Source organism: Salvelinus namaycush, chromosome 11 (genome assembly GCF_016432855.1).
Source record: "Salvelinus namaycush isolate Seneca chromosome 11, SaNama_1.0, whole genome shotgun sequence".
In the NCBI taxonomy this organism is placed as follows: Eukaryota; Metazoa; Chordata; class Actinopteri; order Salmoniformes; family Salmonidae; genus Salvelinus; species Salvelinus namaycush.
In genome coordinates, this window is record NC_052317.1 from 24,969,362 (window position 1) to 24,994,512 (window position 25,151).

General features: G+C 43.2%; 1 protein-coding gene across 1 annotated transcript; it reads left to right on the forward strand.

Annotated features, from left to right (window-relative positions):
* The first annotated feature begins 284 nt into the window (after positions 1-284).
* On the forward strand, positions 285-16,699 carry LOC120055305 (histamine H3 receptor). The gene is made up of 3 exons (XM_039003181.1): positions 285-414; positions 1,059-1,225; positions 15,911-16,699. Exons 1-3 carry the CDS (start codon positions 285-287, stop codon positions 16,697-16,699), a joined length of 1,086 nt encoding a protein of 361 aa, XP_038859109.1.
* The last annotated feature ends 8,452 nt before the right edge of the window (positions 16,700-25,151 follow it).

Below are 25,151 nucleotides of genomic sequence, written 5' to 3' on the forward strand. Positions count from 1 at the left end.
GCGCCGGTCCGTGAGGTGACAAGCAAAGGACATACTGAAGTTGCATTTTGAATTTTGGATGCGTGGATGCAGATGCGCATGGATTTCAGCTGTTGCATTGCCTATTTCCAACTCCTTGGAATATCCGCCAACGATTTAACAACATTTTAAAGCTGATAAAGAAGATCATGGGGGGAGATCAACTCGATGCCAACGCGAGCTGGAATTACATGCACAACGACTCAACCAAAATGTGGAGCGACAACGCATTCACGGCACCTGTCATGGTCATTCTTTTGATGATGATGGTAACTTTGGTGGTTGTGATAGTTTTGGGAAACGCTTTGGTAATTTTCGCCTTTAAAGTAGACAAGAGTCTGAGGAGGCAAAGCAACTATTACTTCCTGAATCTCGCCATATCGGATTTTCTTGTTGGTGAGAACATTTATGATTATTAAATTAAGTATATTGTTATTGCATGTTGAAGATGTCATTTGCATTCATTTTCTTATTTGAAGTAATTTATTGGTCTGTGTGTTTGAGTGAGAATGATAAACAGTACAATATGAGGAATGTTATTTGTGGACCGCAACTCAGCCTGATGTTAGTGGTACAGGCTCCCATTAAAATATTGTTATAGACAGCAGACAAATGCCAGGAAGTCCAGATGAACAAATGTGGGCTCCGCTCCTCCTGGCAGAGTAGATTAAAAACATTTATTCAAGCGTAAGACTAACATGTATCCTAGCGGCTAGAGAAGCCAGATAACAACTGGACCGTTGCCAGTTCGAATCCTGGGTCCGATGGGAAAAATCTGTCGGGAATTGAGCTTGCAACTGGAGGGTTGCTGGTATCAAACCTAGATTCCATTGCCTGCTGTTGTGCCCTTGAGCAATGCACTTAACCCCCCACAACATCAGCTCTCATGTGGCAGCTCCATGCACCTCTAAAAAAAACGTGTGATGTGTGTCTTTCAGAGGGGTTGGGTTAAAAGTGGAAGTCACATTTTGGTTCACCCAATATTGACCAATAAAGTAATATTAATAAGTGCAATGCCTCTCCCCCATCTGGTTTTCCAGGGGCATTCTGCATTCCAGTGTACATCCCATACATCCTGACAGGGAGATGGATGTTGGGCAGAGGACTGTGCAAACTGTGGCTGGTCATGGACTACTTGCTCTGTACTGCCTCTGTCTTCAACATTGTCCTGATCAGCTATGACCGCTTCCTCTCTGTCACCAGAGCGGTGAGTAGGAGGAACCTTATGGCCTTGAATTAGTTCATTGGAATGCCTTGAGAGGGGGATACCATACACACAATTGTCAGTTCTTAATTAAAGCCCCCTTGCAGTCTTTTTCATTTTATTTATGCATCATCACTATATGTCTACTAAATCACTGTTTATTTCATGAAAATAACTCCAAATATGTTGTGTATCATTTATTTCCCTGAGCCTCCTTTTAGCCGATACAGTCGCATACGTAGGATTTGTAGTACACAAAGTGACTATGACAAACGAACCGACCATCTGGATGAGTGTTTCAGACAGCGGGGTTACCCAGAGGAATGGCTGCATGACGCAAGGGAACGTTATAAAAATATGACCCAGGATGACAGCCTCACGCCAAACCTCTCCGCCATCCTGACCAACGCATTCAATGCTTCCTTCAGTACTCCCCACTTGGTAAACAGATCAACCACATCATTAAAAAACACTGGTACATCTTGAGCACTGATCCACAACTGGAAAAGACGTTTCAAGAACCCCCGCGGGTAGTCTTCAGACGCGCCCCCAACATCAGTCACATGGTGGTGAGGTCTGATCTTCCACCAGTGCCACAGTACCTTTCTAGACAATGTGCCGGACGGTAACTATAGATGTGGCGGGTGCACCCAGTGTAACTTCACGAACAAATGCACAATGTTCAATCACCCTATTACGGGCAAGGCCATTAAGATTAAGGGCATCATTACATGTTCCACAAAAATGTGATATACCTGATCAAATGTATTTGTTGTCTATGTAAGAAAAACAAAACAAGCTCTGAAAACAAGGATAGCAGAACACAGGAGTAATATCAGGACCCTTGACCAGAGAAACCCTGTGGCTGCGCATGTCATGGAGGCTCGTCACAACATTAGCTCTTTGAGATACATTGGCATCGATCATGTCAAGACACCTAGGATGGGCGGAGACACTGATCATCTATTATTGAGAAGAGAACTGTATTGAATTCACCGTTTGTGTACCATGTCTCTGAATCAAGAGTTTGATTTCAGACCATTTCTTACCTGAATATGTCACTTTACTTTGATTTGTCTTGCCTTCCAGGTTACCTACTTGGTCATTTTGTAAATATATATTATGTTCTGGAACCATTACATGCACCCATCTCGTTGTTATTTAATTATAAGAGACATGCAAATGTTTTTTGCACCCACCATGCGCCATGTCCGCAATGGTCATGTGAGGTGAAATATGTATATTTTGGGATGTGAACAGTCAGTGTGTTTGACCTGACGAAGATCCGTTTCGGATGGAAACGTTGTCAAGAAAGCGGTGAATTGGGAGCTTTAACAGACTTCTTGTTCTACACTAGTGTTCTTTATTAGCCCATCACCTATGTTTTTTAAGGATGTGTGTATGACCACAAACTTTTCTGAGCCTCCTTTTGCCATTGAAAAGCTCAGTTTGATCTGATTGGCGGAATGGATCGTTTAGACCAGGGATCATCAACTAGATTCAGCTGTGGGACGATTATAATTTGTTTTTTTTAATTATACATTTTAAAAATGTATTTAAAATGTATTTATTTTTTCTTGAGTGGATGGTCAGGGGGACGGAGCATAATTACATATAATTTATAGACTGCACATTGACCGCAAGAAGCCCAAACAGATATATTATTTGACTAAAACATAATAATTTCAAACCGTTCTTTCATTTGAATATGATCACATACACTTCCGGTCAAAAGTTTTAGAACACCTACTCATTCAAGTATATATTTTTTACTATTTTCTACATTTGTAGAATAATTGTGAAGACATCAAAACTGGTAAATAACACATGGAATCATGTAGTAACCAAAAAAAAGTGTTAAACAAATCAAAGTAGCCACCCTTTGCCTCGATGACAGCTTTGCACACTATTGGCATTCTCTCAACCAGCTTCACCTGGAATGATTTTCCAACAGTCTTGAAAGAGTTCCCACATATGTTGGCTGCTTTTCCTTCACTCAGCGGTCCAACTCATCCCAAACCATCTCAATTGGGTTGAGGTTGGGTGATTGTGGAGGCCAGGTCATCTGATGCAGCACTCCATCACTCTCCTTCTTGGTCAAATAGCCCTTACACAGCCTGGAGGTGTGTTGGGTCATTGTCCTGTTGAAAAACAAATTATTGTCCCACTGCAGATTGCTGTGGTAGCCATTCTGGTTAAGTGTGCCTTGAATTCTAAATAAATCACAGACAGTATCACCAGCAAAGCACCATCACACCACCTCCTCCCTGCCTCACGGTGGGAACCACACATACGGAGATCATCCATTCACCTACTCTGCATCTCACAAAGACACCACGGTTGGAACCAAAAATCTCAAATTTGAGCTCATCAGACCAAAGGACAGATTTCCACCGGTCTAATGTCCATTGCTCATGGTTCTTGGTCAAAGCAAGTCTCTTATTATTGGTGTCCTTTAGTAGTGGTTTCTTTGCAGCAATTTGACCATGAAGGCCTGATTCATGCAGTCTCCTCTGAACAGTTGATGTTGAGATGTGTCTGTTACTTGAACTCTCTGAAGCATTAATTTGGGCTGCAATTTCTGAGGCTGGTAACTCTAATGAACTTATCCTCTGCAGCAGAGGTACCTCTGGGTCTTCCTTTCCTGTGGTGGTCCTTATGAGAGCCAGTTTCATCATAGCGCTTGATGGTTTTTGCGACTGCACTTTTTCCGAATTGACTGACCTTCATGTCTTAAAGTAATGATGGACTGTTGTTTCTCTTTGCTTATTTGAGCTGTTCTTGCCATAATAGGGACTTTGTCTTTTACCAAATAGGGCTATATTCTGTATACCACCTCTGCCTTGTCACAACACAACTGATTGGCTCAAACGCATTAAGAAGGAAAGAAATTCCACAAATTAACTTAACAAGGCACACCTGTTAATTGAAATGCATTCCAGGTGACTACCTCATGAAAGTAGTTGAGAGAATACCAAGAGTGTGGAAAGCTGTCATCATGGCAAAATAAAATATATTTTGATTTGTTTAACCCTTTTTTGGTTACTAGCTGATTCCATATGTGTTATTTCATAGTTTTGATGTCTTCACTATTATTCTATATTGTAGAAAATATTAAAAATAAAGAAAAACCCTTGAATGAGTAGGTGTGTCCAAACTTTTGAGTGGTACTGTATATATAAACTCAGCAAAGAAAGAAACGTCCTCTCACTGTCAACAGCGTTTATTTTCAGCAAACTTAATGTGGAAATATTTGTATGAACATAAGATTCAACAACTGAGACATCAACGGAACAAGTTCCACAGACATGTGTATAACAGAAATGGAATAATGTGTCCCTGAACAAAGGGGGGGTCAAAATCAAAAGTAACAGTCAGTATCTGGTGTGGCCACCAGCTGCATTAAGTACTGCATTGCATCTCCTCCTCATGGACTGCACCAGATTTGCCAGTTCTTGCTGTGAGATGTTACCCCACTCTTCCACCCAGTCACCTGCAAGTTCCCGGACATTTCTGGTGGGGAATGGCCCTAGCCCTCACCCTCCGATCCAACAGGTCCCAGACGTGCTCAATGGGATTGAGATCTGTGCTCGTCGCTGGCCATGGCAGAACACTGACATTCCTGTCTTGCAGGAAATCACACACAGAACGAGCAGTATGGCTGGTGGCATTGTCATGCTGGAGGGTCATGTCAGGATGAGCCTGCAGGGAGGGTACCACATGAGGGAGGAGGATGTCTTCCCTGTAACGCACAGCGTTGAGATTGCCTGCAATGACAAGCTCAGTCCGATGATGCTGTGACACACCGCTCCAGACCATGATGGACCCTCCACCTCCAAATCGATTCCGCTCCAGAGTACAGGCCTCGGTGTAACGCTCATTCCTTTGACGATAAACGCGAATCCGACCATCATCCCTGGTGAGACAAAACCGCGACTCGTCAGTGAAGAGCACTTTTTGCCAGTCCTGTCTGGTCCAGCGACGGTGATTTTGTGCCCATAGGCGACGTTGTTGCTGTGATGTTTGGTGAGGACCTACCTCACAACAGGCCTACAAGTCCTCAGTCCAGCCTCTCTCAGCCTATTGCGGACAGTCTGAGCACTGATGGAGGGATTGTGCGTTCCTGGTGTAACTCAGGCTGTTGTTGCCATCCTGTACCTGTCCCGCAGCTGTGATGTTCGGATGTTTCGATCCTGTGCAGGTGTTGTAACACGTGGTCTGCCACTGCGAGGACGATCATCTGTCCACCCTGTCTCCCTGTAGCGCTGTCTCACAGTACGGACATTGCAATTTATTGCCCTGGCCACATCTGCAGTCCTCATGCTTCCTTGCAGCATGCCTAAGGCACGTTCACGCAGATGAGCAGGGACCCTGGGTATCTTTCTTTTGGTGTTTTTCAGAGTCAGTAGAAAGGCCTCCTTAGTGTCTTAAGTTTTCATAACTGTGACCTTAATTGCCTACCGTCTGTAAGTCGTTAGTGTCTTAACGACCGTTCCACAGGTGCATGTTCATTAATTGTTTATGGTTCATTGAACAAGCATGGGAAACAGTGTTTAAACTCTTTACAATGAAGATCTGTGAAGTTATTTGGATTTTTACGAATTATCTTTGAAAGACAGGGTCCTGAAAAGGGGACTTTTTTGTTGTTGCTGAGTTTATATTATTGTCAAAAAATAACATTGTGATATGCAACTGCATCGAGTTTTCCCCCATCACAAATTTTAAGCCAATAGTGGCGAACTACGCATCACCGGGGGCAAACTACCTGCACTCCAGGACACCTACAGCACCTGATGTCGCAGGAAGGCCAAAAATATCTCATCAAGGACGACAACCACATGATCCACTGTCTGTTCACCCCGCTACCATCCAGAAGGCGAGGTCAGTACAGGTGCATCCAAGCTGGGACCGAGAGACTGAAAAACAGCTTCTATCTCAAGGCCATCAGACTGTTAAACAGTCATCATTAACACAGAGGCTGCTGCCTACATACAGACTTGAAATCATTGGCCACTTTAATAAATGGATCACTAGTAACTTTAGTAATGCCACTTTAATAATGTTTACATATCTTGCATTACTCATCTCATATGTGTATATACTGTAATTTACACCTCTATTGCATCTTGCCTATGCAGCTCTGTCTATCTTCATCCATATATTTATATGTATATATTCTTATTACATTCTTTTACTTATATTTGTGAGTATTAGGTAGTTGTTGTGGAATTGTTCGATTACATGTTAGATATTGCTGCACTGTCGGAACTAGAAGCACAAGCATTTCGCTACACTCACAATAACATCTGCTAACCATGTGTATATGACCAATAACATTTGATTTGACCAGTTGTGGGATAATGTCAATGTGGCTTTGATTTGATTGTAGCCGGGAGCTTTATATTTATGACAGTTTGCGATGGAACAAATAAAAAAATTAATGTCCTTACAGAATTGCTTGGCAAGCTACTCATAGGTAGACTGCGAGCTACTGGTAGCTCCTGATCTACCGGTTGTAGACCCCTGATCTGGAGCCTACCCCGCTTACCCCTTCAATTTGGGAGGGTACATTTAGGAGGATACACAAGCTGAAATTCCAGGCATTTTTTGTCAAACAGCTCTTACACAGAAAGGGCATTGTCATCATTTTCATTATTTCAGAGTGTTATTTCGACCTCAGAGAATTGAAATATCATTAAAAAAGCACAGACATCATGTTTTTGACGCTGTCTCTTATTAGTGGATACTCACACTACTCTCAGAGCAGGGCTGCCAGTTTTGACTAGCAGTTACATTTCGTAGCAGGTTAGAACTTAGAATGTGTTTGGAGAAGCTATAGAGCCCGTACTCTATAGCTTCTCCCACAAGCCTCCTCTGGATTCAGTGTGTTCTCTTTTTGTTAGGAGAGTTAATATGGCAGGTTAGGATAATTAGGTTAAGAAAAGGGTTAGGGTTAGCTAAAATGCCGAAATTGTCCAAGACACGACTCGAACATATCAAGTTACAACCAGGCCTGCCCTGAGAACAGTCTTGGTTTCCACTAATATGAAGCTGTGTTGTTTTTTTTATGCACTGCCCCTTTAACTCTTGATGTTGGTTGCCATTGTTTTCATTTTGCTTGACAACTTGCAGAGGAAATGTTGACAGAGAGAGGTGAGAGACAGTGAGAGAGGAGAGTCTGAGAGTTTGGTAAAACATTCCACGCATTCTCTTGAACATTTAGGCACTTAAACCTTAGTGCTGTTTTTCTAAGAACCAAACAAATGTAAGTGCTCAATTACTATTGAAAGGGTCAAGACTCCCGTCAGGTGTGTTGCTGGTACTATTTAATGAAGCTGCCAGTTGAGTACTTGTGAGGCGTCTATTTCTCAAATTAGACACTCTAATGTACTTGTCCTCTTGCTCATTTGTGCACCGGGGCCTCCCACTCCTCTTCTATTCTGGTTAGTGCCAGTTTGCGCTGTTCTGTGAAGGGAGTAGTACACAGCGTTGTATGAGATCTTCAGTTTCTTGCATGGAATAGCCTTCAATTCTCAGAACAAGAATAGACTGATGAGTTTCAGAAGAAAGTGCATTGTTTATGGCCATTTTGAGCCTGTAATCGAACCCACAAATGCTGATGCTCCAAATACTCAACTAGTCTAAAGAAGGCCAGTTGTATTGCTTCTTTAATCAGCATAAACATTTTCAGCTGTGCTAACTTAATTGCATAAGGGTTGATCAATTAGCCTTTTAAAATTATACACTTGAATTAGCTAACACAACGTACCATTGGAACACAGAATTGAAGGTTGCTCATAATTGGCCTCTGTATGCCTATGTATTCCATAAAAAAAAATCTGCAGTTTCCAGCTACAATAGTCATTTACAACATTAACAATGTCTACGCTGTATTTCTGATCAATTTGATGTTACTTTAATGGACCCAAAAAATGTGCTTTTCTTTCAAAAACAAGGACATTTCTAAGTGACCCCAAATGTTTGAACGGTAGTGTTTTTGCATCAGTCACGTCTTTTGTGGTCATTTTGATGCATAATGCATCATGGATTTAAGCATTGTTATAGAACACTTTATATTATCTGGATAATTATTTCAAAATGTAAAGCAATAGGTATAATTTTCTTTCTTTCGTTGACATAGTCCCAAAATGTTTTGCTTGTCAGCAATCATGTTTTTAATACATGTGACTTTCAAAATACAGAAATTGAATTTGGTGGAGCGTCACAGCGCTGTCTCTCTAACAGCAACCTGTAAAGGCTAACTGGGCATGGACAAGCTAAATATTTTGCGCCCGTGCTTAAGCATCAGCACTCACCAAAATAGCCATCATGCCACTGAGTGAGAAGTTATTGTTTTTGGGCAGAATAATGTGAGGTGTTGTTGGAGGTGCATCTTGGTCAGTTTAGCTCGGAAAATGCCGCCCTAGTCAAACTGCTGCTCTTGGCGGCTGCCTAATAATGCCTAATGGGCAGGCCGACCATGGGGCTTAATCATAGAATTATATTTAGAATGCCTTTTAATTCAATAGCATCTCTGCTGTCAAAACGGGAAAGGGCATTCCACAAACTGTTGCCACAAAGTTGGAAACACAGAATCGTCTAGAATGTCATTGTATACTGTAGCGTTAAGATTTCCCTTCACTTGAACTAAGGGGCCTGGCCCAAACCATGTAAAACATCCCCAGACCATTATTCCTCCTCCACCAAACTTTACAGTTGGCACTATGCATTGGGGCAGGTAGCGTTTCCCTGGCATCCGCCAAACCCAGATTCGTCCGTCGGACTGCCAGATGGTGAAGCGTGATTCATCACTCCAGAGAACGCGTTTCCACTGCTCCATAGTCCAATGGCGGCGAGCTTTACACCACTCCAGCCGACTCTTGGCATTGCGCATGGTGATCTTGGGCTTGTGTGCGAACTGACTTGTAAAGGTGGCATCCTATGACAGTGCCACATTGAATGTCATTGAGGTCTTCAGTAAGGCTGTTCTACTTCCAATGTTTGTCTATGGAGATTGCATGGCTGTGTGCTCAATTTTATACACCTATCAGCAATGGGTGTGGCTGAAATAGCCGAATCCACTATTTTCAAGGGGTGTCCTTATACTTTTGTATTTATAGTGTATTTCCAAATTTCAGTGTTCTCTAATCACATCGCATTTTGGAGCGTAGGCTGTAGGCCTACCACCCGTTTCCAAATCCATTCGCTCATTTCTGAAATACGTACGTTAATGGTGTGATAGCCTACAGTTTTCTTGACATTTTATTTTCATTATTGTGATAGGCTTATGTTTTACCGGTATGATGCCGTACCGGAACGTACCACCTTACTTTCACCCCTGACTGCTACCAACCCAGAGGTCCCCATCTGGACAGGTTAATCATTCATGACCTCCCAAACCCCCCACCACCACCCAAATCCCGGTGCCAACACTAATTATATGCCCCCCCCCCCTGCCCAATGATGAAGGCAGAAAACTAAAGACACTTTTCAACTTTAGAACTCCTGTCCTGGTGTGGGCTTCTCCTCTTCAGCCAGGGGAATGAGGTTTCAAATCTGAAAAGCTTGGCCACCATTGCTTAAAAATAATATTAAAATAAATTATAGGGAACGCACCTTATTAGGGCCACTGACTGAACTGTCACAATCAGTTTAACCATAACAATTACAGTGCAAAATGTCTTAGTCGTAAGTAATCTGTGATGTGCAGAACTTTTAGCAACAGAATGTGGCAGAGAGCGTATAAATATTTATATGAACTTATTTAAACTGACTGGCTTTCGTACCAAACAACACCATCTCTGAAGTTAGGCTTTCAGAAATGGGCACAGACACTGTCGCCTGCTTTCATTGTGCCAATTTAAATCATTTGTATCAGTGACTGGATGTGCATATGCCAGTTGACTGATCGTGCCTTCTCTAGTGTCTTACTCGCCCATTGGGCACAGACGTCAGTTACATGTCTAGTTTTGATTTACACAAATTAGACGAGGTACGATCAGGAATATCCTACCAACAGGACATCAAAAACTGTAATATCCTGTGTTTCACGGAATCGTGGCTGAATGACGACATGGATATACGCAGCACCGGCAACATAGAACAGCACACTCCGGTAAGATGAGGGGGGGCGGTCTGTGCATATTTGTAAACAGCTGGTGCACGAAATCTAAGGAAGTCTCTAGATTTTGCTCGCCTGAAGAAGAGTATATTGTGATAAATTGCAGGCCACACTACTTGCCTAGAGAGTTTTCAGCTATACTTTCGTGGCTGTTTATTTACCACCACAGACAGATTCTGGCACTAAGACCACACTCAGTCAGCTGTATAAGGAAATGAGCAAACAGGAAACCACTCACCCAGAAGCAGCACTCCTAATGGCCTGAGACTTTAATGCAGGGAAACATTTTTTACAAGCAAAAATGAAAGCAGGAAGCACCAGTGACTCGGTCTATAAAAAAGTGGTCAGATGAAGCAGATGCTAAACTACAGGACTGTTTTGCTATCACAGACTGGAACATGTTCCGGGATTCTTCCGATGGCATAGAGGAGTACACCACATCAGTCACTGGCTTTATCAATAAGTGCATTGAGAACGTCATCCCCACAGTGACTGTACGTACATACCCCGACCAGAAGCCATGGATTACAGGCAACATTCGCACTGAGCTAAAGGGTAGAGCTGCCGCTTTCAAGGTGTGGGACTCTAACCCGGAAGCTTACAAGAAATCCTGCTATGCCCTGCGATCAACCATCAAACAGGCAAAGCGTCAATACAGGGCTAAGATTGAATCATACTACACAGGGGATCCGACGCTCGTCTTATGTGGCAGGGCTTGCAAACTATTACAGACTACAAAGGGAAGCACATCCGCGAGCTGCCCAGTGACACGAGCCTACCAGACGAGCTAAATCACTTCTATGCTCACGTTGAGGCAAGCAACACTGAGGCATGCATAAGAGCATCAGCTGTTCCAGACAACTGTGTGATCCCGCTCTCCGTAGCCAACGTGAGTAAGACCTTTAAACAGGTCAACATACACAAGTCCGCGGGACCAGACGGTTTACCAGGATGTGTGTTCTGGGCATGTGCTGACCAACTGGCAGGTGTCTTCACTGACATGTTCAACATGTCTGTAATACCAACATGTTTCAAACAGACCACCATAGTCCCTGTGCCCAAGAACACAAAGGCAACCTGCCTAAATGACTACAGACCCGTAGCACTCATGTCCGTAGCCATGAAGTGCTTGGAAAGGCTGGTAATGGCTCACATCAACACCATTATCCCAGAAACCCTAGACCCACTCCAATTTGCATACCGCCCAAACAGATCCACAGATGATGCAATCTCTATTGCACTCCACACTGCCCTTTCCCGCCTGGACAAAAGGAACACTTATGTGAGAATGCTATTCATTGACTACAGCTCAGCGTTCAACACCATAGTACCCTCAAAGCTCATCACTAAGCTAAGGATCCTGGGACTAAACACCTCCCTCTGCAACTGGATCCTGGACTTCCTGACGGGCAGCCCCCAGGTGGTGAGGGTAGGTAGCAACACATCTGCCACGCTGATCCTCAACACTGGAGCTCCCCAGGGGTGCGTGCTCAGTCCCCTCCTGTACTCCCTGTTCACCCACGACTGCATGGCCAGGCACGACTCCAACACCATCATTAAGTTTGCAGACGACACAACAGATCACCGACAACGACGAGACAGCCTATAGGGAGGAGGTCAGAGACCTGGCCGGCTGGTGCCAGAATAACAACCTATCGCTCAACGTAACCAAGACTAAGGAGATGATTGTGGACTACAGGAAAAGGAGGACCGAGCACGCCCCCATTCTCATCGACAGGGCTGTAGTGGAGCAGGTTGAGAGCTTCAAGTTCCTTGGTGTCCACATCAATAACAAACTAGAATGGTCCAAACACACCAAGACAGTCGTGAAGAGGGCACGACAAAGCCTATTCCCCCTCAGGAAACTAAAAAGATTTGGTATGGGTCTTGAGATCCTCAAAAGGTTCTACAGCTGCAACGTCGAGAGCATCCTGACTGGTTGCATCACTGCCTGGTACGGCAAATGCTCGGCCTCTGACGGCAAGGCACTACAGAGGGTAGTGCGTAGTGCCCAGTACATCACTGGGGCTAAGCTGCCTGCCATCCAGGACCTCTACACCAGGCGGTGTCAGAGGAAGGCCCTAAAAGTTGTCAAAGACCCCAGCCACCCCAGTCATAGACTGTTCTCTCTACTACCGCATGGCGAGCGGTGCCGGAGTGCCAAGTCTAGGACAAAAAGGCTTCTCAACAGATTTTACCCCCAAGCCATAAGACTCCTGAACAGGTAATCAAATAGCTACCCGGACTATTTGCATTGTGTGCCCCCACCCCAACCCTGTTACGCTGCTGCTACCCTCTGTTTTTCATATATGCATAGTCACTTTAACTATACATTCATGTACATACTACCTCAAATGGGCCGACCAACCTGTGCTCCCGCACATTGGCTAACCAGGCTATCTGCATTGTGTCCCGCCACCCACCACCCGCCAACTCCTCTTTTACGCTACTGCTACTCTCTGCTCATCATATGCATAGTCACTTTAACCATATCTACATGTACATACTACCTCAATCAGCCTGACTAACCGGTGTCTGTATGTAGCCTCGCTACTGTTATTTTTCACTGTCCTTTTACTGTTTTATTTCTTTACTTACCTATTGTTCACCTAATACCTTTTTTGCACTATTGGTTAGAGCCTGTAAGTAAGCATTTCACTGTAAGGTCTACACCTGTTGTATTCGGCGCACGTGAAAAATAAACTTTGATTTGATTAACGTAAATTCAACGTGAAATCAACAAAAGATTTCACCATGTATTTGGATTTAAGTTAAGAGACAAAATGCCCTAACGTTGATGACTTTTGCCAAATCCAATTAGTTTTCCACATTGATGTCATCACAGATTTTGGGGGGTTGAAATGACATGGAAACAATGTTGACTCAACCAGTTTTTCCCCAGTTGTCAGATCTTTTGAATGAGGTAAGGCAGATAAAAGAGAGAGGGATGTTGTGTGTAATGTTTTGTTTTGTTTCACCAGAAGACTGGGTGAAGTAAATTCTTCACAGGACCCAATCTGAATTCAAATGACCAGATACCTATTCTGACCCAGCTGGGAGAATAAACCTGAATAGTCGAAGTCATTCTCCTCTTTTTACTGGCTGAAGCGAAACCTGTGGTCATGTTTGTGCAGAGACATATGACTGTGCAGAACCATACTTTTATAGAGTCCTTGGTATACAAGAGCTCAAAGAGGTCTATGGCTGTAGGCTAGTTGAGGTGTACTAGGGGAAACTTTTAGCACTGACCAACCGTTCTGATTCTGCCAAGACCGGAGCTCACTTCATGATAGGCTATCGATGAGTATTGGTGAGCAAGAAGATCGAGTATATTGACATCATCTTTAGTTCTGTGTGAGTGTGTCATATCGACCATATTTGAGTAGGTTGCTTCTGTCGGCGACGTGACCAGCAAAGGACATACTAAAGGTGCATACTGAATTAAAATAAACTATAGGGAACGAATGTATCAGATATCTTATTAGACCACTGACTGAACTGTCACAATCAGTTTAACCATAACGATTACTGCACAAAATGTTTTGGTAGTAAGTCATCTGTGATGTAAAAAACTCCTATTTTAGCAACACAATGTGGCAAAGGGCGTAGAAATATTTGTATATATTTATTTAAACCGACTGGCTCTCGTACCAAACAACATCATCTCTGGATTCAGAAATGGGCACAGACAGTGTCACCCACTTTCATTATGCCAATTTAAATAATTTGCGCCATCAGTGACTGTATGTGCATATGCCAGGTGACTGATCATGCCTTCTCTAGTGTCTTTGTATGAGGTAAAGCACACAAAGCACAGTAGACAAAGGAGAGTAATACTGTGTATAATGTTCTGTTTTGTTTCACCAGCACAACACTTAACATCAGAGGCATGAATACAAATGAAACTAGAGAGGCTGAGGCTCTTTTTTAAGCCACACGACATTACGCTTTGATCATAGACATCGTCCAGTTTCTATGATCCTCTCCAGTTTCTCTCCAATCAATCAGTAGAGAAGTAGAGAGAAAGAGATGGTCGGCGGCCAAGGAGCGGCATTTTGCCTTAAAGCACTTTCCTCCCAACTTGAAATAGAAGTGGCAGGCCGTCACATATATTGTAGAGCATCTGAAGTGAAAAGGAAAGATTGGGATCAAGATAGAGATGTAAGGTCAGGACAGGTGGTGCAAGTTCAGCTTTTTCCGATAGAAATTGGATCAAATCTAAGAGAGCATGTTGAAGAACCTCATTGACTCAATGAAGCTCATGAAGCAGACTAGGCTGGGGGGATGTACCAAGACATCTCCTTAGAAAGCCCTCCACTACAAGACTAGGGCCAGGACTTGTTACTGACCTGACCAGGAAAGACTGGCACCTAGAACTCCAACTCCTATACACTACCTGGTACGTGGTCACATGGTCCTGGTCACTCCCTAGTATTAGCAAGTTGAAGGGTGGACTGTGTACATATATTACACACTGTAAGTTTACATATATTGTGTACATATATTACACACTAAGTTTCATCCTCACAACCAGGTTTCCATCCAACCTTTTTATGCAGGTAAAGTACATGTCGGATGAAAATTCTCACGACAGGCCTGATGGAAACAGCACATTTGTCTGTAAACTTTCCAAATGTCACCAAAACCAAAATATGCCAGTGTGTAGAATAATACCCAAATATGTAAAGGGAGATATTGCATATTTCTACCTTTTGTGTACCCATTTAGGATACATAACCATGAAGAGAATAACATTCATATCAATAATTATACATTTCTGTGTATTATAGATCAGGGACCCATGATGAAATTCCATTAACTTAATTATGTTATCGGATGTATATTATTAATATTATTATTATGCAGTTCAATAACCAAAATAGGTGTCATAGCTGACATCCCATTCTTTCTGCAGATATCTTGAATGTTAATTTGGAGCAGATATTTAAGGGTTTTTGAAAACGTGGACGTTTACAAACGTTACCAAACTTTGCATCTGTGCAGTTCTTCCAGTAGATGTGTTTTTGTAAAATGTACTGTGTAAATTGGTGAAAGTAGTCATTGTGCAAAAAGTTGTTGTCACGTGTGCTCCCTCTTTGTCATCTAGGTCACCAGGCTGCTCGTTATGGCGCACACCTGTCACCATTGTTACGTGCATCAGCGCATTATGACACTCACCTGGACTCCATCACCTCCTTGATTACCTTCCCTATATATGTCACTCCCTTTGGTTCCTTCCCCAGGCGTCATTGTTTCTGTTTCAGTTTCCTGTCTGTGCGTTTTTTGTGTTTCTTCTTTTGTATTATGTTTTATTTATTAAAACACGCACTCCCTGAACTTGCTTCCCGACTCTCAGCGCACATCATTACAGTTGTATGGTTTATTGAACTTTGAAATCAATGGTTTTTGTTTGGCATACATTATAAGAAAAAAATCTGAGTCTCAGTGCAATTCAGTTATCGTGGAATTGCCCTTTACAAACCAACATCTAGACAGAATGAGTCATAACACAACAAAGCCCAAAATCATCAATCATGTCCATCATCTTTGTCTCTTGTTTCCGCCAGGTGAGCTACCGTGCCAGACAGGGCATGACCCACCAAGCCATCATGAAGATGATAGCAGTCTGGGTCCTGGCCTTTGTCCTCTATGGCCCTGCCATCATCTTCTGGGAGCTGGTGGTGGGGAAGAGCCGTGTCCCGGAGGATGAGTGCTACGCTGAGTTCTACTACACCTGGTACTTCCTCCTCAGTGCCTCCATGTTGGAGTTCGTCTCCCCCTTAATCTCCGTAACCTTCTTCAACCTCAGCATCTACCTCAACATACGTCGGAGGAGGCTCCGGAACAGAGATGAGACGAGTGGACAGGCCCACGCGCCCGATGGACAGCCCCCTCCCCTGGGGAGAGGGGAATGCCTCCGCCTCACTTCCCTCTTCTCCCGGAACTCGGTAGTGGTTAAGAAGCTGTCTAGCACTGTGTCGGTCCAGGAGAGGGGATCAGGCTCGGGGTCCTTCCACTCCCAGATCTTCCATCCCCCCTTGGAGCGGCAGGACACCTCCACTAGGGGCACCCAGCGCAGCTGCCTGTCAAGGGACAAGAAGATTGCCAAGTCGCTGGCTGTCATCGTGTGTGTGTTTGCTGTGTGCTGGGCGCCCTACACCCTCCTGATGATCATCAGAGCCGCCTGTAAGGGACGCTGCGTCCAGCACCACTGGTATGAGGTCACCTTCTGGCTGCTGTGGCTCAACTCGGCCATTAACCCTTTCCTCTACCCGCTCTGTCACAGCAGCTTCCGCAGGGCCTTCGGCAGGATCCTGTGTCCCAGACGGAGGTCTACTCAGCTGGCCACCAACTGACCTGCAGTATGGCCAATCACTTAAGGGCCTCTACTGTATCATGTGATGGATAGGCCAGTAGCCAGAGAGGTGGTGATACACACACGAAACACTTTACTGTACATAGACCCAAAGGAGATAATCAAGACTAAAACTGATACTTTAGCAATGAACATTTTTAATGGAACAAAACAGATTGTCTTACATGTGATAGGCCAGTGGCCAGAGAAGTGGGGTGAATCTCGAAAGCCAAAATGATTGTAAGAGAAGCACTTTACATAGACTCAAAGGTGATACTACCCACTGGCACAAACTGGTTGAATCAACGTTGTTTCAATGTAATTTGTCAACGTCTTGTGACGTGGATTCTAAGTGGAAAATACAAAAAGTCATCAACTGTTGTTTTGAGAGTGCAATTTCTACCACAGGATTATGTCGTCATCGTAACCAAATTTCAACATAGACAAACCTTGTATAAAATATGTACCTTTAAAACATCTTTAAAAGATCTTCAATGTCATATCCGCTACCAAAATAAGAAAAAAAAACAATAGGCTGGGCAGCAACTCCTACTGGAGAATGTATTTCTGTACAGATACCCTTTGGTCTCCTTCCCAGGGTTTTAACCAAGCCCTGCTTAGCTATGATATTTGTCACTGACTCTTACCAGTGCGCTATCATGAGAATAATTTTTGCGAGTTCTCCACTTAATAACTAAATAGATTCGCTGTTGCTCTTAAAGTCATTCCAAAAAAGTAGGTTTAACGTAGCAAATGAAAAGAGACCATACTTTATCACTCATGTACTGTATCATCAATGATGCTATTTAGGCCTATATACAGTAGAATCTGTAAAGTCATCAACAGCTATTGTTTCAGTTTAGCAGGCCTAGGCTTTCAAACTGGTTGATTTGAAATGTAATGATATGTAGTGATATTGAATTGTGTCTGGTTGTCAACGCAACCAGATATCAACATTTGAAGGAGTTGTGTCTTCTTTCTGACCATGTTCCGTCTGTGCCACTGACTTCATTAATCATTTCTATGTTTGATTCACGTCCCCATCTCAACCAAAAATCGAAGTTAAAGAATAGGATGGAGATGGAGACGTGAATCTAACATGTACATTATTTGTAGAATAACTGGAATTGAAGCCAGACTAAGTCAGTCGTACAGTTGGAACTTTGTATTTTGTATTTATTAAGGATCACCATTAGCTGCCTCCAGGGCAGCAGCTACTCTTCCTGGGGTCCAGCAACATTAAGGCAATTATATACAATTAAAAATATTACATGACATTACATTTCATAACACTTCCTTCAGGCCACTACTCTACTATCACATATTTACAATACAACATCCATGTGTACGTGTGTGTAGAGTGCGTGTCATCTCTTCACAGTCCCCTGTTCCATAAGGTGTATTTTTTAAATATATATATTTTTTTGTTTATCTGATTGTCCTGCTTGCATCAGTTACTTGATGTGGAATAGAGTTCCATGTAGCCATGGCTCTATGTAGTACTGTGAGCCTCCCATAGTCTGTTCTGGACTTGGGATTGTGAAAATACCTTTTGGTGGCATGTCTTGTGGGGTATGCATGTCTGAGCTGTGTGATAGTAGTTTAAACAGACAGCTCGATATATTCAGCATGTCAACACTTCTTACAAAAGCAAGTAGTGATGAAGTCAATCTCTCCTCCACTTTGAGCCATGAGAGATTTACATGCATATTATTAAGGTTATCTCTCCGAAAGCAGAAGATAAATCTCCTTAAAATGTTGATATTTGGTTGTGTTGACTGCATTGATCACTTGCACCATGTACTTTTAATGTAATCTCAACTGCAATCCAGGTCATTTGTTTCTGCTATTAGATGAAGCACAGTGATAACACGTTAATCTGTTGTATACCTAAGCAAAATCTCAGACATTGTTTTCTCATTTGAACTTTGCTGTGTTTAAAAAAAAAAGCAGTGATAGGTTATTAAACAAAACATCTGGCTTTTCTATTCCATTGGAATTTGGTTGTTCTTTTAGATGGTTCAAAGCATAATGATAACATGATGAAAATTCAACTAACTTTGGGCTGTCTTTTTGAGTGGGTGGATAGGACTATAGGTTGTAATCTCATTGATCCACGTCTTAACCAAATATTACACTACCCAATTATCCACGTTGAAATGACGTTGTGTTCCCAGGGGTAATGACCAAATCTGATATTTTACCAATGAAAATATTGGATATAATAAAACAGATTGTCATATTGACTGCTGTTTACAAAAGTGTATTTGAAGAGTAGATTTGAATGTATTATGAGCATGTGTATGGCAATGTTCGTTTTCTGTGAAGTCAAAATGTTGTGCAAATGTACAGTATTCATCAAATTATATGGCACCAAGGTACTATGTGGCCCATGTGAATTCATGCTTGTCATCATTATCATAAGACCAATATTTGGTGTATGAATAAAAAACATTCATGTTTAACTTTGATATCAAACCTCAAAGGTTTTAATGTAGTACCTTTTGTATTATACTGGAACAAAGCAGGTTCATTCTGGCCCACCTCTCTCTACCTTTGGTCACAGAAATAAAATAATGGAGAAAGCAACAGAAGTGTCATGTTTCTTTTTATTTTCAGAAACAGGCCACTACCTTCCTCTGCTGTCAGAATTATGCCACTACTGACCTCTATAAAAAATATTTCTTTGTCGTCAAACATTGGCCAACATGAACTGATATGTTAACATTTATTAGGCTGAATTACCATATTGGACAGATTAAATTGCTTTATACAAGAAGGCATTTTATTGTATGACAAACAGATGGTAAATCAAAGTATTTGTTTCTTTTGTACCGTATTGGATAATGACCTTGGTGTACAGGAGTAAATTCGCCACTAGATGTCACTGTGCATCTTCTAGCTTTTGTTTGTATCAACACCCTCTGCGTACCCATAGTTTATTTTATGTTTACTTCATTTCACCTTCATTTAACCAGGTAGGGCAGTTGAGAACGAGTTCTCATTTACAACTGCGACCTGGCCAAGATAAAGCAAAGCAGGACGGCAAAACAACAACACAGAGTTACACATAAACAAACGTACAATCAATAACACAATAGAAAAATCTATGTACAGTGTGTGCAAATGTAGAAGAGTAGGGAGGTAAGGCAATAAATAGGCCATGGAGGTGAAATAATTACAATGTAGCATTAACACTGGAGTGATTGATGTGCAAGTAGAGAATAGAGATACTGGGGTGAAAAAGAGCAAGAGGGTAAGTAACAATATGGGGGGATGAGGTAGTTGGGTGTGCTATTTACAGATTGGCTGTGTACACGTACAGTGATCGGTAAGCTGCTCTGACAGCTGATGCTTAATACTTAGTTACTGACTGCATCAATAACCTCGATTGATTTAGATTAAAAATAAGCACAGATCAAATTATTCATTTGAGGCCTTTGTTTTCTTAGGCTTCAGTTACGCTTTCTTCACTCAAGCAATCCACGTGTAAAATGTTTAAACCTGTCATTTTGATAATTTTATGCAGTGTTGTGTCATTGATTTAAAAAAAGATGTCATCAACATTGGTCTATTAGAAAGGATAAGACACTGAGATGCAGCCTTGTTTTGAGTGCTTGGCTTCAATGAGACACAGTGCTTGACAAGATTGACAAGATATCTGTTGTTTTTAGTGAACTTTCCAGACCAAAACCTGCAGGTAAGTTCCGCAAATTGGGCCACTGCTGTGGAAAAAGCTTCTGGGTCATCTACAGTAGTACTAAATCTTCTACAGACCACACTTGTTTAGTATGATGCTCCAAAATAAATTGTGGAGAGTCACTCCTGTGTTATGTTATAGATTAGTGTGGTTCTCTCAGGGTGATGGTGAGTTATTAGATGTATAATTGCAACATGATGTTAGATAGTGAGAAGGGCCTTTGGTTTGCAGGTGCCTGGGGTCCCAGAGGGGACTGCATTGCTCAAAGTGTTGCCATTGTCTGTGTGCACATCTGGGCCAGCTGGCCTTGCATGGTCAGGTGTTGGCTGCCTGCCTGGGAATAAGGCCACAGCTGCAGGGTGCAAAGCTCCTCTCCCTCCCCTGTATGGTGGTGAGGGATAACAGACAGACCTGGGTTAAAATAGTATTCCAAATCTTTCAAATGCTATAGCTGCGCTTTACTGAGCTTGCCTGGCACAGAATAATTAATAAAGTGCAAACCCCTACTATACGTCACTCCAGGTAGGTTCAAACAAATGTTCAAAGTATTTGAAAGATTGCAGATACTATTTGAACCCAGGTCTGGGAGACAAAGACACACTTGTGCCTAGAGGCACGGGATGCAGCAGTAGCAGTAGGAAGAGCATTTCCCTACGGTAGGGATGGATTACTGCACTCATCATCAAAACACCAAACCTCAGTTCTTCCTGCATGTTTATAAATGCTAAAACAAGCTCCACTGACGGGCATCTATTCTGCACTAGGTCAGTGAGGTTAGGAAAGTGTGATTGATAGATTAAAATGTCATGGGGTTTGTGGAAATATGTTTTTAAATGTGGCCAATCAGTGTAGATGAAGCGGAGCATACAGGTTAAAGAATGATTTTTAAGCCTTGAGACAATTGAGACATGGATTGTGTATGTGTGCCATTCAGAGGGGGAATGGGCAAGACAAAATATTTAAGTGCCTTTGAACAGGGTATGGTAGTAGGTGCCACGCTGCTGGGTTTTTCACGCTTAACAGTTTCCCGTGTGTATCAAGAATGGTCCACCACCCAAAGGACATCCAGCCAACTTGACACAACTGTGGAAAGCATTGGAGTCAACATGGGCCAGCAACCCTGTGGAATGCTTTCAACACCATGCCCCTACCAATTGAGGCTGTTTTGAGGGCAAAAGGGTGTGCAACTCAATATTAGGAAAGTGTTCCTAACATGTTAACTGTGTGTGTGTGTGTGTGTGTGTGTGTGTGTGTGTGTGTGTGTGTGTGTGTGTGTGTGTGTGTGTGTGTGTGTGTGTGTGTGTGTGTGTGTGTTAGTGTGTGTGTGTTAGTGTGCGTGTGCGTGTGCGTGTGCGTGCGCGTGTGTTTGTGTCTGTGTAGGAAGACATTTGAACATCTGTGACTAAATTCTGCGACCTTAAATGGAGTGCACCTGTGCCCCTTAAGTTTATAGAGCCCATTATCGGATAAACAAAGTGGTTTTCAGATGGCGAAGGGGGCCTATATAACCCCATTCATGAGAACCTTCTAGGAGTCCTTCATGTATAGGGCCGGATACAATGACTTCATGCTGAAAACCACTGTTTAGGTTCTCTAAGACCAATGACTAACTAATCTTCAGTCTTGACACTGAAAAAGACTTACTGTGCTTTACTGTTACATGATGAAGAACAGTGAAACCCCTCACAGACATTTCAGTACACAGAAGTTGTCACAAAGTCATTGTCACAGGGTATTTCAGTACAAAGTCATTGTCACAGAGTATTTCAGTACACAGACGTTGTCACAAAGTAATTGTCGCGGGGTATTTCAGTACACAGACCTTATCACAAAGTCATTGTCGCAGGGTATTTCAGTACACAGACCTTGTCACAAAGTCATTGTCGTGGGGTGTTTCAGTACACAGACCTTGTCACAAAGTCATTGTCGCGGGGTATTTCAGTACACAGACCTTGTCACAAAGTCATTGTCGCAGGGAATTTCAGTACACAGACCTTGTCACAAAGTCATTGTCGCGGGATATTTCAGTACACAGACCTTGTCACAAAGTCATTGTCGCGGGGTATTTCAGTACACAGACCTTGTCACAAAGTCATTGTCGCGGGGTATTTCAGTACACAGACCTTGTCACAAAGTCATTGTCGCGGGGTATTTCAGTACACAGACCTTGTCACAAAGTCATTGTCGCGGGGTATTTCAGTACACAGACCTTGTCACAAAGTCATTGTCGCGGGGTATTTCAGTACACAGACCTTGTCACAAAGTCATTGTCGCGGGGTATTTCAGTACACAGACCTTGTCACCAGGGTCGTTGCTGTTCAATGTGGCCCCAGGCTGTTCACTTATCACCCAACTGAAAGGTAAACCACACTCAATATTTCATAGACAGAATATTTTTTTTAAACAATTTTTTGGGGTGCAATTTTTCCCCCTTTCCGTTTTCCCTCCTTCCTTCCGCTTTTCCGGGACACAGCGTTTCCTGACTGGAGCTTAAATAATTCCATTGGAATCCTCTTAGGATGGGTTCCCAGCACTTGGCAATTAAACAATTACATTTAATCAGCATGGGGCGACGCTTCCAGTCACCCTCATTTCAGACGTTGATTAAAAGCAATTCTGCAGTGGTTATTGCAGACAACTTTAGAACACTGCAGTTCACATAGGTTTACTGCATGGTGATGTGGCAGGGTGATGTGAGGGGTCAGATTGGATGGCATTATGGCAGGTTCACTGGTGGGCGAGAGGGACGAGACAAGGGATTTCTGGTCCTGATAACCAGAGGAGAAATTACAGCTTCACAGTCAGTAGACCTGCATGCACTGTCCTGTCCCTAATCAGACATTGTTAAATTACACAGAGACACTTTGACTCCATGGCACAGTAGATTCAAATGAACAATAGTTAGTGTCAATAATTGCGTGTGTGTGCCCATTATAATATAGGCATGTTTGTGTGTCTGTGTTTGGATTGATGCACCTTGACAAGCTGTTCCATCATACCATGCAATCACGTTTTTCTGCATCTATGGAAAACAAGGAAAGAACTTTTGATTTGTGAATCATATTTGACATGACATCATGCATGAGTGAATGTGTGTGGCATAGAGCAGTCTGCTCTGTATATCCTGTCTCTACTGTCTTCTTGGGTATATCTCAAAAGTCTATTCCTTGATAGGGAAGTTGCAGATGGAAGCATTGGAGGAGAAGGAACCTCAGCTCTTCAAAAAAGAGGTGAGGACAAGAACAGGAACAGGGAGGAGAGGACAAAATTAATTTAGGAAAGTCTCCCCTCTACTGTTTCCCATCTCCCTTCTTCTCTGTCTCCCCTCTCCCCTGTCTCTCCTCTCTACTGTCTCCTATCTCCCCTCTCCTCCGACTCCGCTCTCCCCTGTCTCCCCTCTCTACCATCTCCCTTCTCTACTGTGTCCTACCTCCCCTCTTCTCTGTCTTCCTTCTCTACTGTCTCCTATCTCCCCTCCCCTTCTGTCTCCCCTCTCCCCTCTCTCCCCTGTCCCCTGCCTCTCCTCTCTACTGTCTCCTATCTCCCCTCTCCTCCGACTCCTCTCTCCCCTGTCTCCCCTCACTACCGTCTCCCCTCTCTACTGTGTCCTATCTCCCCTCTTCCCTGTCTTCCTTCTCTACTGTCTCCTATCACCCCTCTCCTCTGACTCCCCTCTCCCCTGTCTCCACTCTCTACTGTCTCCCATCTCCCCTCCCTCTCCCCTGTCTCCCCTCTCTACTGTCTCCTCTCTCCCCTCTCCTCTCCCCTGTCTCCCCTCTCTACTGTCTCATATCTCCCCTCTCCCCTGACTCCCCTCTCTACTGTCTCCTATCTCCCCTCTCTACAGACTCCCCTCTCTCCCCTCTCCACTGTCTCCCCTCTTGCCCCTCTCCCCTGTTTCCCCTCTTGCATCTCTCCCCTCTAACCTGTCTCCCCTCTCTCCCCTCTCCCCTGTCGTCTCCCCTCTTGCCCCTCTCCCCCTCCCCTGTTTCCCCTCCTCCCTGTCTCCCCTCTCCCCTCTCCAATTTCTCCCCTCCACAGCACCATTGAGTTGCAAAAGAGGTCCCATCCTCCTCTACTATAGTGTCTCCCTTGTCACCCGTCTCCCCTCCACAGCACCATTGTTGTGGGTTGTGATAGAGGTCCAGGCCTAGCCTCCTCTACTCTAGTTCATCCCCGGTGCCTGTAGTGTTTCATAAGACGCCCCTGCTGGCTCTCCAGCCCTCTTAATTAGCAGCTTCCGTCAGCTGGCAGTGGTTTCTCCAAGTTTTGTTGGAGAAGCGAGTTCACACTGCACTAGATCCCTATTCTTTATAGATGGGAATATATCATGGGTGAGGTGAAGGGTCCACTGTTTGTATTTGATCAGTTGATCAGTCCTTTGTAGGACATTTATCCATTGCTTTCAGATGGAGAAATAATTGAGTGAATTGAATACAAGGTCTATTGTTGTAAATGTACAGATGATTGAATTAAGCTTGAGTCCCGTACCAGACAGAGAGACAGAGATATGAGTCAGATTCAAAAGCATATATGAATACATACAATTATGATTTATGGATGATACATCTCAAATATAGATAAAAGCCTTCCTCAGTGAGTCTGGGAATGTAGCATACAGCATACTCAACAGCAGTATCATAACGGCTCTGTAACAATAGTCTCTTCTAATGACATTCCCCCAGTAACTCCTTGCCTCTACATGTCTCGGGGGAGAGGCGCTACAAAAAGTGATAATTACATGAAATATACA

What these genes read in the sequence shown, in the direction of transcription:
- LOC120055305 (XM_039003181.1), top strand. Translation starts at nt 285, where the DNA reads ATGGTAACTTTGGTGGTTGTGATAGTTTTGGGAAACGCTTTGGTAATT. An exon ending in CATATCGGATTTTCTTGTTG is followed by an intron (nt 415 to 1,058) that starts GTGAGAACATTT and finishes CTGGTTTTCCAG; the next exon opens with GGGCATTCTGCATTCCAGTG. An exon ending in TCCTCTCTGTCACCAGAGCG is followed by an intron (nt 1,226 to 15,910) that starts GTGAGTAGGAGG and finishes TGTTTCCGCCAG; the next exon opens with GTGAGCTACCGTGCCAGACA.